General features: G+C 37.2%; 1 protein-coding gene across 1 annotated transcript; it reads left to right on the top strand.

The window, feature by feature from the left end:
• LOC107636291 lies at positions 11,566-12,395 on the top strand. Its single transcript, XM_016339810.1, has 2 exons — positions 11,566-11,699; positions 11,756-12,395. Exons 1-2 carry the CDS (start codon positions 11,566-11,568, stop codon positions 12,393-12,395), a joined length of 774 nt encoding a protein of 257 aa, XP_016195296.1.

Below are 16,063 nucleotides of genomic sequence, written 5' to 3'. Positions count from 1 at the left end.
AAATTTTGATTATTTTTTTAGGATTTCTCTTAAAGAATAATGATCTCGCAAAATATGAATAAATAGTTAAATTCATCCCTAAAAAGTATTTGTTCTCTAAATTAGTCTCTCTAATTTTTTTAATTAAATTTATACTTCAAAGATTTTAAGTTAGACACGTTAACCCGTTTGTCACTTCTGTTATTGATAGCGTCAGAATTTGCTGATATAATATGTTAAATGACACTACAACATATACTTGAAATCTTAATTGGCTTCTAACATGATAAGTTTATAAAATTAAATCAAATTAATTCTAAATTGAGAAATTTTAATTCCTCAAGGTCCTATTAAATTTGAGGTTGATTTGATATAATCTCATAAATTTATCATGTTAGCAGCTAATTAAAATTGTCAAGTATGTGTTGTAGTTAGTATTATGTCACTTAACGTATCACATCAATAAATTTTGACGTCATTAGTAAAAATAACGAAAGTACTAATATGACCAATTTAAAATTTTTGAAAGATGAATTTAATTAAAAAAATTTTTAGAGACCAATTTAAAAAATAAATAATTATTCAAGACAAATTTGATCATTTATAATTTACTCCAAAAAATATGCTTTTAAAATGATTGGTATTTAATATTATCAGATTATCCTATTTTAATTATCATTTTTAAATTGTCTTTATATAAATCGATGTAACTTAAAATGATTAAATCGTTTGAGTTAAATTGATTTGTTATATCCTACTAAATTATTCTAAGATAAATTGATCGAGTAGGAAAATACATTTCTATAGTAATTCAGTTTATCTTAAACCGATTTATTAGGACTAAAAAACATAAATAAATTAATTCAACTTAAACCGATTTATTAAGAGGTTCAACATTTATATAAACGAGTCTACTACATCACAATTATTATTCCACAATCAATATGTTATACGTAACTAATAAAAGAAGCATTCAAATCATTATAAAACTAATCTAATTCGATAAATACTACTCATATGATGAGACTATATATGTATTTGACTAGAACGATAAAAAATCTTTTTATCTAGAATCATTTAATTCGATTATATCCAATTCAAAAAAAAATTAAATGCAATTATTTATCTGTATAGGAGAAAATTTAAAACTTTTACTTTAATAAATATAAAATAAGTGTTTTGAAAATTTAAATTTTTTTATGCTTTCTGTAAAAAGTTTTCATTAGTAACCTTAATATAAGCCCAAAAAAATATCTTTTAAGAAGATTATCACTTAAAATTCTAATAAAACATCCAACAGGCCATTAGTATTGTGATTTGTGTACAATATTAGTCAAGAACTAACAATTAAGCTATCAACTTTGAATAAACTGGCCCATTTTTTACTTTTATTCGCAACAGAGGAAATTAATCATAAAACGGGGTTTTCGCTCGGCCTCACTTATTTCAATGGTCCAAAAATGCATGTCCGCCTTGTCTAATGGTTCTAATGGTGGCTGGGCTGACGGTCCAAGCCTGTCACAGTGCATGTGTGTTTTTTACTTTTTTTCCCTCATTCTTACCTAGAAAAATAAACAATTATGAAAAAGTTGCTAACAATAAACCAAAACTCGTATGTGAATTCATGAACAATAGTCAAAGAAAAAATACTAGGAAACAAATAAATAAATAAATGAATACACAAATCCTGTCCAAAAAAAAAAAAATGAATACACAAATAATCTGGATACATGAACACAAGTGAACAAAGCTATTTCGTCATTAGAGTTTCCTTCTTTTTTTCTTTCCGTTCTATTTTCGTTTCTCTCTTCCTTGTCCCTTAATCTAAATGTTACGCATTATGGAGAAAGAATATGATACAAATTAAACGTACAAAGTATCAACCCAATAAGTCCAAAACTCATACAAATAATTCGTAGGAATCAATTTCAATATACAATATTTACATAAAAATTAACAAGGTCAGAAGAATCATTATCCTGAAAAGGAACATTGTTAGTGAATAACATTAATTCTTTGAATCAATGGTCATTAGGAGAGTTTTTAGTTTAAATAAATTTTTAAAAAATTAAGGTTCGATCATTTTTGTTTTGAATAAAGGCAAATTAAATTTTACGCTTAGTATTAAAATTTGAGTAAATGTCCAATTTGCTCTTTTAAATCCAAATCACGTATTAATTAAATTCTTAACTTCTGTAAATGATCAGCTACGTTCCTTAAATGGAGAAATATGAATCTACGTTCGTCCCTGAGTGGACTGTCGTTTTAACGGAGCTTATATATACTGTGAAGCGCTAGTTTGACATTCTAGCTGTACATTAATATGCTCAAATTGGCCCCCAAATTTGTTTTCTAATACTAAATTAGTCCATCTTAAATTACAAAATCGTAACCCTCATTCGCCTCCAATTTTTATCATCTCTTCTTAAAATTTAAGATGGTTAGGGTTTTATAATTTAAGATGGGTTAATTTGGGTATTAGAAAACAAATTTGGGGATCAATTTGAGCCAGATTCAACATTTGTCCATGTTAGCATACAATTGGAATATCAAGTTGGCACTTAACAGTATACATCAGCTCCGTTAAGATGACCGTTCACTCAGATTTCTCAATTTAAGGAACGTAGTTGGTCATTTATGAAAGTGAGGGTTTTAATTGATATGCGATTTGAATTTTGGGGACCAAATTGGACATTTACTCATTAAAATTTGTTTTGATTTCCTAATGCACATATGAGAGAGGCTGGAGAGAGTAGATGGTGTCGAAGGAAGAGTAGACGCGTGCTGGGATGCTGGATTGACAGTGGTGTTAGTGACACGTGTGTGCTGGCAAGTGATACTGGCAACAAAACTGGAAGGTACCAAAGACAAGGAGTGGAGTATGGTGGAGAACACCCTTCTTTACTCTTGTGGGAAAAAGTTTGAAAGTGAGAATAAGCTAAGGATCAGTTTTTTTTCCCTTCTTCTCTACAGTATTCTTCCATTTGGCAAGTCAAGGGCTAATCTATTGCGGATCTAAATTCTATTTAAAGATTTATCGTTAATGGTTTGATGCATATATATACGTGGAGTACGTACTCTTTCAAATTGCTCTGCTAGAATTTTCCTAAAACAGAGTTCTTGTGCCGTCTAGTCAATGTTTGACTTTTGTCAATTCCTTTTTTATTCCTTTTTTATTCCCTTCTTTATTCCTTTCCTTTAATTCGCCATGAGAGTTCTTTAAAGGAATGTGCCAACCCCACTCTCTCGAGATTGTATTTATATATGAAACAGAAAACCAATCTCGTCTGGTGAAAAGTAAGTTGAGATCTTGTCATTTTATGGATTAGAGGATTGTTAGTTCGACGGATACAGTTGATGGATTGGCTTTAGCATGGAAGGAAGACACGACAGTTGAGATTCACTTTGAAAAAGAGTTTTTCATAACTGTCAAGATAACTGATCCTGCTTTCAACTACTCTTAGGGGCTGATTGGGATACATTTAAATAGCTTAGATGGGATTCGGTCTACCCATTACATATAGCTTTCCTCTTTTGTACAATTTTTTTGAAAAGGTTATCATTATAGGTGATTTTAATGGTATAGTGAGCCTCGATGAGAAGGAAGGAGCGGGGTTAAAATCAGCTTCATCTATTTCTGAATTTGTGAATTTTATTGATGGTGGTGGACTGAAGGACTTGGGTATGATTGAGAGAAGGTTCATCTGGACTAATAGGCGAGGAGGGTAGGACCAGATCAGGGAGTGGCTTGACCGTATACTTGCAAACGGTGAGTGGATGGATCATTTTTCGTCAGCCTTGCTGTCTCGTCTTGCAGAAAACGGTTCAGATCATGTGCCTATTCTCCTTAATACAAATCTGGCCATGGAAAAATCTAAAAAGGAGGTTTAAGTTTCAGGAGAGGTGATGTGGTTCAGAAGAAACTTGGATAATTATCACTAAAGCTTGGAAGGAACAAGTGGATGGCTCAGCAATGTTTGTTTTGGCTAAAAAATTTAAGCATTATAGGCACCGTATTGTTCAATGGCAGCAACAGAACAAATTTAATTCGAAGAAGGACATTGATGAACTCACATCTCAACTTAAAATCCTCAGGGAGGAGGGTATTACAAGGGGATAACAGATTGAAGACTTGGAAAATAAACTTAAGGATGCTTACTTTAGGGAGAAAAGCTATTGGAAGGAGAAATCTCGTGTAAAATGGCTAAAAGAAGGGGACAGAAATACAAGTTTCTTTCACCAATCATTCAAATCTAGAATCCTGAGAAATAAAATTTAAAAACTGGAAAAGAATGATGGTACGTATGCTACCACCCGTGAAGAAATTGCACAAGTAGCTGAAACATACTTCAAGGATATCTTCACATCGATTGACCAAGCTAATTTGGCACATGCATTCAAAAATTTTGAAACCAAAGTTTCAGCAACCATGAACAGAAAATTAACTAGACCGGTCAGTTTTAATGAGGTAAAACATGCGGTCTTTAGTGTTCACCCCAGAGCTTCCCTGTTGATGATGGATTTATGGCTAAATTCTTTCAATTCTATTGGAGATTAGTAGGGAAGAATTTTTTAAGGTTGTCCGCAATTTTTTTGTCAGTGGTAGACTACTCAAGAGCTTCAACCATACACAAATTTGTCTCATTCCTAAAATTTCTTATGCAAAGAATATGATACAGGTTAGACCCATCAGTCTTTCCTCAGTTGTGTGTAAGATTGTATCTAAAGTACTAGTCCATCGACTATAGAAATTTATGACTTTGCTGATCAGCCCTAATCAGAGTGTCTTCGTTAAGGGTAGATTAATTTTAGACAATGTCCTAGTCGCTCATGAATATATGCACTATCTAAAGACAAAGAAGAAGGGCCTATCGACTGAAATGGCTGTTAAATTGGATATGAGCAAAGCCTATGATCGTGTTGAGTGGCATTTTCTTTGGTTCATTTTGGAGAAACTGGGATTTGAATCTAAGTGGATTGGTTGGATATAGGAGGTGGTGACTACAGTTTCTTACTCTTTCGTTGTTGAAGGTCAACCTTTTGGTTTTTCTAAACAAGGCAGAGCAAAATGGTCTCATTGAAGGTATTCAGATCAATCGAAGATGTCCTACTGTTAATCATTTATTATTTGCGGATGACTCAATCCTTTTTTGCAAAGTGTCAGAAAATAGTTGTAAAAATATTCTCAGCCTTCTTCAGTCATACGAGGGGTTCAGTGGACAAAAAGTTAATTTGTATAAATCAGCTCTATTCTTTAGTAATAATACTCCTCCTGCTTCTCAATTACTATTGGCTCGGAAATTGAAAATTGCTCATATGGGTACATAAGATAAATATTTGGGTCATCCATCTACAATCCAAAAATAAAAAAGGCCACCTTCGGAGAAATCAAAGACAAGGTGAGAAAGCGAGTTCAAGGGTGAAAAAGGAAACTTCTCTCCTCTGCAGGCAAGCATGTTCTAATCAAAACTATTGGGGAGTCTATCTCAATTTATTCATTATCATGTTTCCATCTTTCTGACACTTTAATTAGGGAGATTCACAACATACTCTCCAAATTTTGGTGGGTCAAAAAGGTACAAAGTGAAAATGTCATGGGTTAGTTGGGATATTATAACAAGACCGAAATTAGAAGGTGGACTAGGTTTTAAGGACCTAGGGGGTTAGAATTTGGCGCTATTAGCAAAATAATGTTGGAAAGTTGTCTCTCAGCACAATCACTCCTATCTAGACTCGTCAAAGGTAAATATTTTTGATACAGTTCTATAATGAATACAGTACCTTCGTGGGGTGGCATAGCATATTGGAAGGGCGTAAGGTTGTTGAAAGGGGCTGGTTTGGCGAGTTGGTCACTACAAGAAATAGTGTAATTATCGACGCCAAAAATCGACGATTAGATTTTTCGTATCTGAATTTTACAATATAGATACTGTTTCTTGATCCATAGATACTTTGTGAAATTTTTTCATATGATAGCATACAATATAGACAATTCCCTGAAGCTTCCATTTGCAAGATCTCCAATGTAAACCTTTGCTTGTGATAGTGCTTATAATGTATATTCCGCCTTCGGTATAGTTCACAACACAATAGTGTATCTATATCAGAAGATAAGGTATACTTGCATTGAATTTATTTTCTTTGTAATCTGACTTTTCAAGTTGGTGTAGGTTTCCAATGATGGGAAGAGGAGAAGGTCCTGGTAGAAGCTTGTAGCTTGTAGCTTGCTTTGCTGCTTCTTACATTTTGATAATGGAGAAAATAAAGAATGGTGCAAGCCAAAAGAAAAAGCAGCAACAACATCGACATAACTCCTTAGAGAGTTTGAGAGAGAGACAAGAATTGGATACGGGATAGTGCTGAGAAGTGTGAAGTTGTAGAACAAGCTTTTGAGAAATACAAATGAAAATAAATAAAATTATGTCTAATCTCAACTAAGAATGGAGAAGTAATTCTGTTTATATACTATAGCCTATAGGACTATCATATTTATGTTGTCTTGAATCTTTATGTTAGAGGATTATTTATTTTTTTTGATAAGTTTGTAAATTGATTATCTAATATTTAGTACAAATTTTATTTTTATATTTAAAAGTTTCGTTGCCTCGTTATCTAATATTTAGTATAAATTTTATTTCTATATTTAAAAGTTTATTTGTATTAATTGTCAACTATTTTTCCAATAAAAAAAATAAAAAATATGGCTATTAAAATTGACGACACTCTTGTTGCTTTTTAAATTTAAAATAGACAAAGAAAAATAAAAAATCGACGACATGCTTGTCGATAGTTTAATAATTAAATCGACAGCTGTTTTGTCAATTTTAATGAATCAAATATCGACGAAAAGGTTGTCGATTATTTATAATAATATCGACGGTAAACCTGTCGATTTTATTAAACAGGTAAAATTCTCAAACTCATATTATAGACGGAAAGGTAGTCGATTTTATTGAATTATTATCGACGGTCTGGCAAGCCATCGATTTTATTAGAATTTTGAAAAATTGACAAGTTTAATAGCGACCACCATCGCCGTCGATTTTGCCAGTGATTTTTAATATTATCGACGGTCTAGCCGTCGATTTGGCTGTTGATTTTAATGATGTTTCTTGTAGTGGGTGATGGGTCTAGTATCTGAATCTTTAGCGATCTTTGACTTGTTCCTCCACATCCTTGCGTTGTCCCTCCATCTGAAACTTTCAATCTACAAAATCAACCACTGTTGATGGTCAAGGACTTAATACTTTCTAATAGTCTGTGGAATCAAACTCTAATTTCTGAGGGCACTAGTCAGCGTGTGCTAGCAACAACAATTGGGAGTGGAGAAGATAAAATTATTAGGGCCTTAATAAAAGTGGTTTGTATGAAGTGAGTACTGGGTACCGTGTGGCTTATGGGTTCTCGCATCCTCCCATTGAATTTTGCCCAGAGATTATGAGACAACAAAATTTGTGGCGAGAATTGTGGAAGTTGAAAATCCCAGCGAAAATTAAGATTTTTCTCTAGAGGGGCTTCTATAAAAAGCTTTCAGTGCTACAAAAGTTTCATCATCACATCTCATCGATTCAACCTACCTGCTGAATATGCTTATAATTCCTAAAAATAATCAATCATTGCATCTTCCAGTGTGAGAAATCAAAGGATATTTAGTCAAAAATGGGTTTACCGGTTGCTAGAAGGGGCATCGAAGATTCTAATTTCTATGTTGAGTGAAACTCGAAAATGGAGGTCTTGCGTACCCAAATCAATAGCTCCTCTCAAAGGATGATGATGATAATTTTGAGCTGGTCTTTATAGAAGGTTAGGAACAGGTTCATCTTTGATAATGTAACAACTAGTGTGGAAGAGATAATGGCGTCAACTTTAAAGCTGCAGAAAAAGCTTCAACAAATCCTCAATTTCTAATTGATGAGCACTTTGCTTTCTTTTATGGGTTAAGTACTGAAATCGTCCCTAAGGTCTGGGGTGAAAATCAAAATCGTCTCCAACCTTTTTTTGTTATTAAAATCATCCCCAATGTACAAAACGTTATAAAATCGTCCTTTTGTCCATAAATAAATTTTTTCAGACAATTTTGCCCTTAAACAAAAATTAAAAAGTCTCTCCACCTTCACCACTACCCTCTGCATTATCATCACCATCACCATCGCTACACCATAACCACCAACAATCTAGCAACACCAACAACAACAATAAAAAACAAATCAACAAAATTTCAAATTAAACAATTCAGCAATCATCAACTACAATTTCAGATCCAAAATTAGCAACAACATAAATTAAAAAATTTAAAAAAGAAGAACTCATATGTTCTTCACAAAAAAAAAAGAAGAAGAAGAAGAGAGAAAGAGAACAATGCGAAGAAACTGGGAACAAGAACTCAAAAATAGCCTTGAGCTTCTTCACTTCAGAAATAGCCTTCAGCTTCTTCACTTCAGAAAGATCAAGTAACGTAGTCTTGGTGATCAAATCAGAATTCAAGTTGCTACCAAACAACGCAACATCAAGAATAGACACCATCACCATTCATATATAATAGAAGCCTCATCATTCTCCTCTTCACCTTCCTCATCCCACCACCACCCCCACTATCATCATCAATACCAGAACCCACCACCACCCCCACCTCAAAAAATCATAACTCATAATAATCAACAAATTCACTTTGAACAATAATCAACAAATTCAGCAACAACAATATTTCAAATTTAAGTCAAATCACAAAAAATTAAATTATAGATATTTCATAACAAATTTCACTAAAAATTCAGAAATTCTACAACAAAAATCCAATTCAAAGAAGAAGAATGAGAAGTGGCAGATCACAGGCGGCAGGACGGCGGTGCGGCGTGCGACGTCTGATTCGCGACGGCACTCTCTCTCCCTCTTCCCTTTGATGCCGACGATGACAAGCAAGGCAGCTGGGCATGGCGGCGGCGGCGTTGGACACAGCCTCCCTCTCTTCCCTTCTCAGCTCTCCGTCACTCTCTCCCTCAAGCCCTCACCGTTTCTTTCTTTCTTTTTGTTTCCTGAAGCCGTTTCTCTCTTTCCTTTCTTTTTTATTTATTTTATTTTATAATTTTTTTAATGAGGGGTAGTTTGGTAATAAAAAAATAAAATTGGTAAAAAAGATGATTTTAAAGTGTTTTTGAACATTGAGGATGATTTTAATAAGGAAAAAAGGTTGGGGGATGATTTTGATTTTTGCCCCTTACCTTAGGGACGATTTTAGTACTTAACCCTTCTTTTATTTCTTTTATTAGATTATGATATGATGTTATCTTTATAGTAGAGCGTTGGGAGTCTCCTATTTTTTTTATCCCATATATAAACACTTATATGTTTCTTTCATTTTATGAATGAAATTATCTTACTTTAAAACAAAAAAAGATAAGTAAACTAATTATTTGACTAATCTAAATTATTTTTGAAATTAGGGATTTTTTTTAATTTAAAAAGGGTATGATGAGATTGTGTTGGTAAATGGAAAAAAAACTAAAACATAAATAGGTGAGTGCCTAGGATTTGGAATCGAGAAGAGTACCAACGTTTGGAAAACGTGTCTTTTTCGGTTTTTGTCAACAATCTACCGAATGATGTTTCGAAGAAGGAATTATTTCACTTGTTCCATTGGACAGGACGGATTAACGACATCTATCTGAGCCGGAAGCTGAAAAATGGTTTTGTGTATATGTTTGCGTTTATACGTTACACAACAAAAGGGGGAGCGATGAAGGCCATAGCCGAGATGCATCATACAAGAATAAGGGGAAAGGTCATCTACGTAGGTGAGGCCAAATACAGAAGGGCTATGGGAGGAGGGAACAATGGGGCCCGTGAGGGGGTTTTGGAAAGTTCTGAGGCGGAGATCAGGCAGCTAGAGAAGGGTGACAGTTCTACAAGGGTGGAAGAAAGCAGGAAGATAACACCAGTTGAGGATAACCAAGGAAAGGGTTGGACGAAAAAGATTGAAGTGCCAGTGGCAAAAGAGAATTTTGATTGGCTACTGAGGAGTTTAATAGGCGGTACCACAAGACCAATGGATTTCAAAGCTTTACGGAGAGCCATCGTTAACAACTTTTCTCAGATTGTTGAAGTCAGAGAGCTTGGTGCTTACAAAGCCTTACTAGTGTTTGATTCGGTGAAAAACGCGGAGGAAGCGTTTACCTTCAAAATGAATAGTTTACTACAATTCTTTTACAGGGTTTGGAGATGGGAGGATTCCGAACGTAGTGAGACTAGAAGAGTGTGGTTAGAATGTCATGGGGTGCCTTTACATGTCTGGTCAGTGGGAACATTCAGCACAATAGGCGGTTTATGGGGCAAAGTAGTCAAGTGTGATGAAGTGACGAAGTCTGCATTATCATTCAGTGTTGGGAGAGTGTTAATTGATACCTGTGTCTTTGACGATATCAAGGAAAGGATTCATATAACGGTTGGGACTAGTGGTTTTGATGTTTTTGTGAAGGAGATAGGGCGTGAAATGTACGGAGACGAATGCTGTTTGGAAGATACAAGCGTGAAGTCTATATGTGCAAACGCTAATTCACAAGCCGGGGAAATGTCGTTGACGACGGCAATGTGGGATCCGGCGGCAGACCTAATCAAAACACGAGCTAATGATAGTGATGAAAGCAAGGGTACAATGGTCACAACAGACATTTTTTTGAATGACTACAATCAAAAAAATTTAATGGCCATGATGACACAACGGACGACGGATCAATTCAAAGTTAAAGGGGTTAATGACAATGCTGAATTGGGGGGATTTGATGAAAGTGAATCAGAGAAAACTGTTACACAGATTTGCACCGGAAGAAGGAGTGGGTCCAACCAGATAAGAAACATTAGTCACGGTGGAGTTCAGGTAAATGGATTTTTGAAAGAGAGAGGGTCCCACAAGATTAGTAATAACACCAAACAGCTGCTGGGGCATTCAAGAAATGGGCTTGAGAAGGAATATTGGTGTGATGGGCCGCTGAGTGGAGTCCATAGGGTGCATGCTGGCGGGGCCCAAGAAGAGTTGAGTGGCATGGAGCTCCAACAAGGAGGCGAAAAAGAGATTGAGCTGGGTCCCATGCGGGCTAGCGGATCTGGGCCTGTAGACCAGGATGAGACGAGCCATGTTCTGGATTGTGGCGATAAAGACGAACCGGGTAGGTTGCGGGCTTGTGGATCCGGGTCGAGGAAGGGGGGAAGAGCTGATCAGCAACAATGCCGCGGGTCTGGACAGGATCAGATGCCCCTCTGCACTCCCGGTTCGAAGATGCATGACGGTGACTCAACCAGGGTCATACTCAGTGAGGCTGACTGTGCGACGCTTCCCGTGGTGGAAGGGGTGGATAACCAAGAGCGTGCGCTTATCTCTGCGTTGAGGGGAAGCGTTGCCGACTGCCCTGGCGGCGTGCCTAGCTGGCCTGGCGGGGAAGCAGAGAACCGTAGCCTTGCCCTGGTAAAGTGCGCCGGTGAAGGAGAGGTGAGAACGGTTGGACGAAAACCGCCGGCTACCGTTGATGATGAACCGGAAGTGGAGAGTCTGGCTAAAGAGGTTTACAGCCAGGACAGCTAGTAGAGAATAAGGAAATGTTGAAATTAGCAGTGGAGTCAGGTGCAGTTCTTTATGATGATGAAGAAGATATTATGGCGATTTTACAAAGGCAAAATGAAGTAATCGCAGCAAGGAGAAAGATAGCAAAACAAAAGGAGAAAGCTAGGAGGTGCAGACCCAAACAACATCACAAGGTGTGTAAAAATTATTTTAAATGATTTATAGCTGTTGGAATGTTAGAGGCCTAGGAGGGCTTGGTAAATGGAGTATGGTAAAAGAGTTTAAGAAAAAATTTAGATTGAACATGCTAGGGTTGATTGAAACCAAGAGGGAGGCTGTGTCTAGGTTTGATGTAGCACGCTTGTGGGGTGGTGATTCAGTGGATTGGGATTTTGTGGAATCGGTCGGTGCATCTGGGGGTTTATTGTTAATGTGGGATAATTTTTTATTTAAAAGATTGAACTGCTATAAAGGGGATGGCTGGCTGTGTGTTGAAGGTTTTCTGTTAAATAATAATTTCAAATGTGCGTTCTGCTTGGTGTATGGTGCACATGTTCGGAGTGAGAAGCTGGTGATGTGGGAGGAGTTAAGCTACATGGTGGGTCTATGTCAGGTTCCGTTCTGCTTCATGGGAGACTTTAATGAGATTCTACATCTGGAAGAGAGGAAAGGCGCTACTAGCATACCGGCATCTGCTGAGGATTTCAAGGAATGGGTACAAGATTTACAGCTAGTCGACTTACCGCTAACTGACCGAAAGTTCACATGGTTTCGAGGTAGTTCTTGTAGCCGTATTGATAGGGTTCTGGTCAGCTTGGAGTGGCTTGAGGAGTTCCCAGATACTCGCTTGAAAGGAGGCCCGTGAGGCCTGTCAGACCATTGCCCTTTGGTTTTAGAAGATTCTAGAATCCGTGCGGGTCCAAGGCCTTTTCGCAGTTTGGACTCCTGGTTTACCCATGAAGGGTTCCTGGAATTGGTAAAGGATGAGTGGAGGAAATTGGGAGGTGACATATTTACAAATAAGTTGAAGGCGTTGACAGGTCCGCTCAGGAGATGGCATATGGATAATTTTGGGGACATAGACAACAGGATTAAGAAGTTTGAGGAAGAGATTAAGAAGATTGATGACAAGGTTAGTGCTGGTAGTTATGACGGAACAATGGAGGCAAGACGTAAGGCTCTGGTGACTTGCTGTGCAAAGTGGTATGTCAGAAAAGAGATGCATTGGAAGCAGATGTCCCGGTCCAAACATGCTAGAGATATGGATAAGAACACTAGGTACTTCCATAATCTAGCATCGGCAAGAAGAAGAAACAACAGAATCAATTCTCTGGTGTTGGATGGAAGATTGGTACGGAATCAGGCCAGAATAAAAAAGGCGATCATGGGTTTTTATAAAGAACTGTATAGGCAGGAGCATGCCCCTTTGATTGGGATCCGTGATGGGCTGGTCAAGCAGATTTCTGAAGAAGAGGCAACAGTGTTAGAGGAAATGCCATCGATGGAGGAAGTACGAGAGGCAGTGTGGGATTGTGAGTCTAGTAAAGCTCCAGGTAGTGATGGTTATAACATGAACTTCATAAAGAAATGTTGGGAGGAGCTTGGTCAGGAGTTTACTGCAGCTGTGTTGGGCTTTTTTGAGAATGCAAAGCTACCAGCAGACGCAAATGTTACTTGGGTGGCGCTAGCTCCAAAATTTGTGGGGGCCAAGGAAATCAAAGACTTAAGACCGATTAGTATGGTTGGATGCTTATACAAGGTGATATCCAAAGTGCTAGTAAGACGAATGCGATCAGTGATGCCACATCTAGTAGGAGAGACTCAGTCTGCTTTTGTAAAGGGTCGCAAAATTCATGATGGTGCACTCATTGCTTGTGAGACGGTCCACTGGCTCAAGTTGCGAAAGAAGGAAGCGACAATTGTTAAATTGGATTTTCAGAAAGCCTATGACAGAGTAAGATGGAGCTTTGTGGATATAGTGCTTCAGAAGATGGGCTTTGGTTTTAGATGGAGGACCTGGGTGAAGGAATGTATGACTACAGCATCTATGTCAGTGTTGATTAATGGGTCACCTACCAAGCCGTTCAAGATGGAAAGGGGTCTCAGACAAGGCGATCCCCTCTCTCCTTTCCTGTTTGTTCTTGTTGTTGACGTTCTGCATAGGATGGTGGGAGAGGCGGTTAGAAATGGTAGAATTTCTCCACTGCTGGTGGGAAGGGACAATATAGAATTGTCGCATCTCCAATTTGCAGACGACACCATATTATTCTGTCCACAGGAAACAGAGACGTTATTGAATTACAAGAGACTCCTGCGATGTTTTGAGTTAATGTCTGGCCTGAGTATCAACTTTGAAAAGTCGAGCCTTATTTCCATCAATTGTGAGAAGGAATGGGTGACTAATATGTGTGGTCTGTTGGGATGTGCTGAAGCGGCTTTACCTGTCAGGTACTTAGGAATTTCTCTTGGTGTAAATCCTCGTTTGGTGAAGACTTGGAAACCAATCATAGACAAGGTGGAAGATAAGCTCAGCCTTTGGAAAGCGAGATCACTCAACAAGGCGGGCAAGTTGGTCCTCATAAAATCTGTTCTCAATAGCCTGCCGATTTACTACTTAAGTTTGTATAAGATGCCAAAGGGGGTTGCAGACAAGATCATTGGGCTTCAAAGAAGGTTTTTGTGGAGTAAAGAGGATGGGAACAACGGGATACCACTGGTGAAATGGGAGATAGTTCAAGCTCCGAAAAAGCTAGGTGGCTTGGGGGTGGGAGATGCTCTAATTCGGAATGCGTCGCTTCTGTTCAAGTGGTGGTGGCGCTTTTCTAAGGAGGACTGCCCGCTTTGGAAGAAGGTTGTTTGTTCTTGTAATCGGTTGGACCCAACGGTTATGTTGTCTAACCAACCGTTGCCATATAGAGGGGGGCCGTGGAAAGATATTTGCCAGCTTAATATTAAGGAGCAACATGTTCGGGATATGATGATCAGGGGTCTGTCCATGGAGGTGGGAAATGGCAGAAACGTCCGTTTTTGGGAGGATGTTTGGCTACAAGATGGCTCTTTGAAAGATTGTTTTCCGAGACTCTTCTCTGTTTCAAATCAGCAAGGATCCGTAATAGGAGACTGTGGGTTTTGGGATGGGCTAGAGTGGGTTTGGGACTTCCAATGGAGGAGAGAACTCTTCCAATGGGAGTTAGAGCTTCTCAATCAACTTCATGATCGATTACGGGTCGTAAGGTTATCGGTTGATAGACAGGATTCAGTTGTATGGAAATTTGATAAAAAGGGAGTTTTTTCTACTAATTCTTTTGTGCAGGTGCTACAAAAAGAGACTCTCTCAGCCGATATTACGAGCTACAACTTCACAAGCTCCATTTGGAGAGGCTTGGTTCCTCCACGAGTTGAACTTTTTACTTGGTTTGTGCTTGTTGGCAGGGTTAACACGAAGGAGAGGCTGAGTAGACTTGGCATTATTAATCATCATGACAATATCTGTGTATTATGTAAAAAAGACATAGAATTTGTGCATCATTTATTTTTTGCTTGTGAGTTCACGTGGCAGGTGTGGTGTGCATGGTTGACGTTTACTGATAGAGCTTGGGCCATACCGGGATCAGTCAAGGAGTTCTTTGAGAGTTGGACTAGTGTACCAGGTGGAAAGTCGGAGCAAAGGAAATGGATGATAGGCTTCTGTGCGGTTATTTGGAACATCTGGCTAGAGCGGAATAGCAGAGTCTTTCAGAGGGTAGAGACAAGTGTTGAAGGAGTAAAGATTCTGTCCTGTTTGAGCTACAAGGATTGGTGTGGAGTTGATCCGTTTGGTTGTTGATGACAATGCCGGAGATGACAACGGATTACAACTCTCATTTTTGTTTATGTTTTTAGTCCTGTGTTCTTTTGCTCCACTTTACTGTGTTGAGCTACCTATGTTCAAAAAAAAAAATAGGTGAGTGCCTGCCGGACTTGTCCGCACTATGCCTATGCCCAAGCTTACAGAACAAGCAATGTAAGTTAGGTAAACAATTATTTTTGGCGCTCAAAAAAATCTACCATAACCCACCTTGTTAACGAATTAAGCAGGACAATCCAACTCGTTTACCACTTCTAACAGTAAATACTCTATTTTTAGAGCATTGTTTCTTTTGAAAGATTGTATTAATCATTAAAAGTATAATCATGCATTTATGTTTAGTAGCCATGATATTTGTGATTTGTCCTATTTACTTGGTAAAAAACTTATTTGCGATTTTTACTAAAAACAATAGACAAGCAAATGAACGATTAATTTGTCATGAATTTAGTTTTATTTAAGTATTTATTATTAGTTAATATGATGTTACATGAGATTTGAAATTTAATACTTATTTAAATAGACAAGTAAATTAAGTTTAAATTTATCTGTCTCGTACTCTAATAATATATGTTAAGATGATAAATAAAAAAAATTAAATATAAAAAATTTAAATTTTAATATATTTATTTTTTAATTATTAAATAAATATTTTTAAAATATTCTATTATAATAATTTTAACATG

The sequence above is a fragment of the Arachis ipaensis genome, chromosome B04 (assembly GCF_000816755.2).
Source record: "Arachis ipaensis cultivar K30076 chromosome B04, Araip1.1, whole genome shotgun sequence".
Taxonomy (NCBI): Eukaryota; Viridiplantae; Streptophyta; class Magnoliopsida; order Fabales; family Fabaceae; genus Arachis; species Arachis ipaensis.
This window is presented reverse-complemented; position numbering and strand designations above follow the sequence as displayed.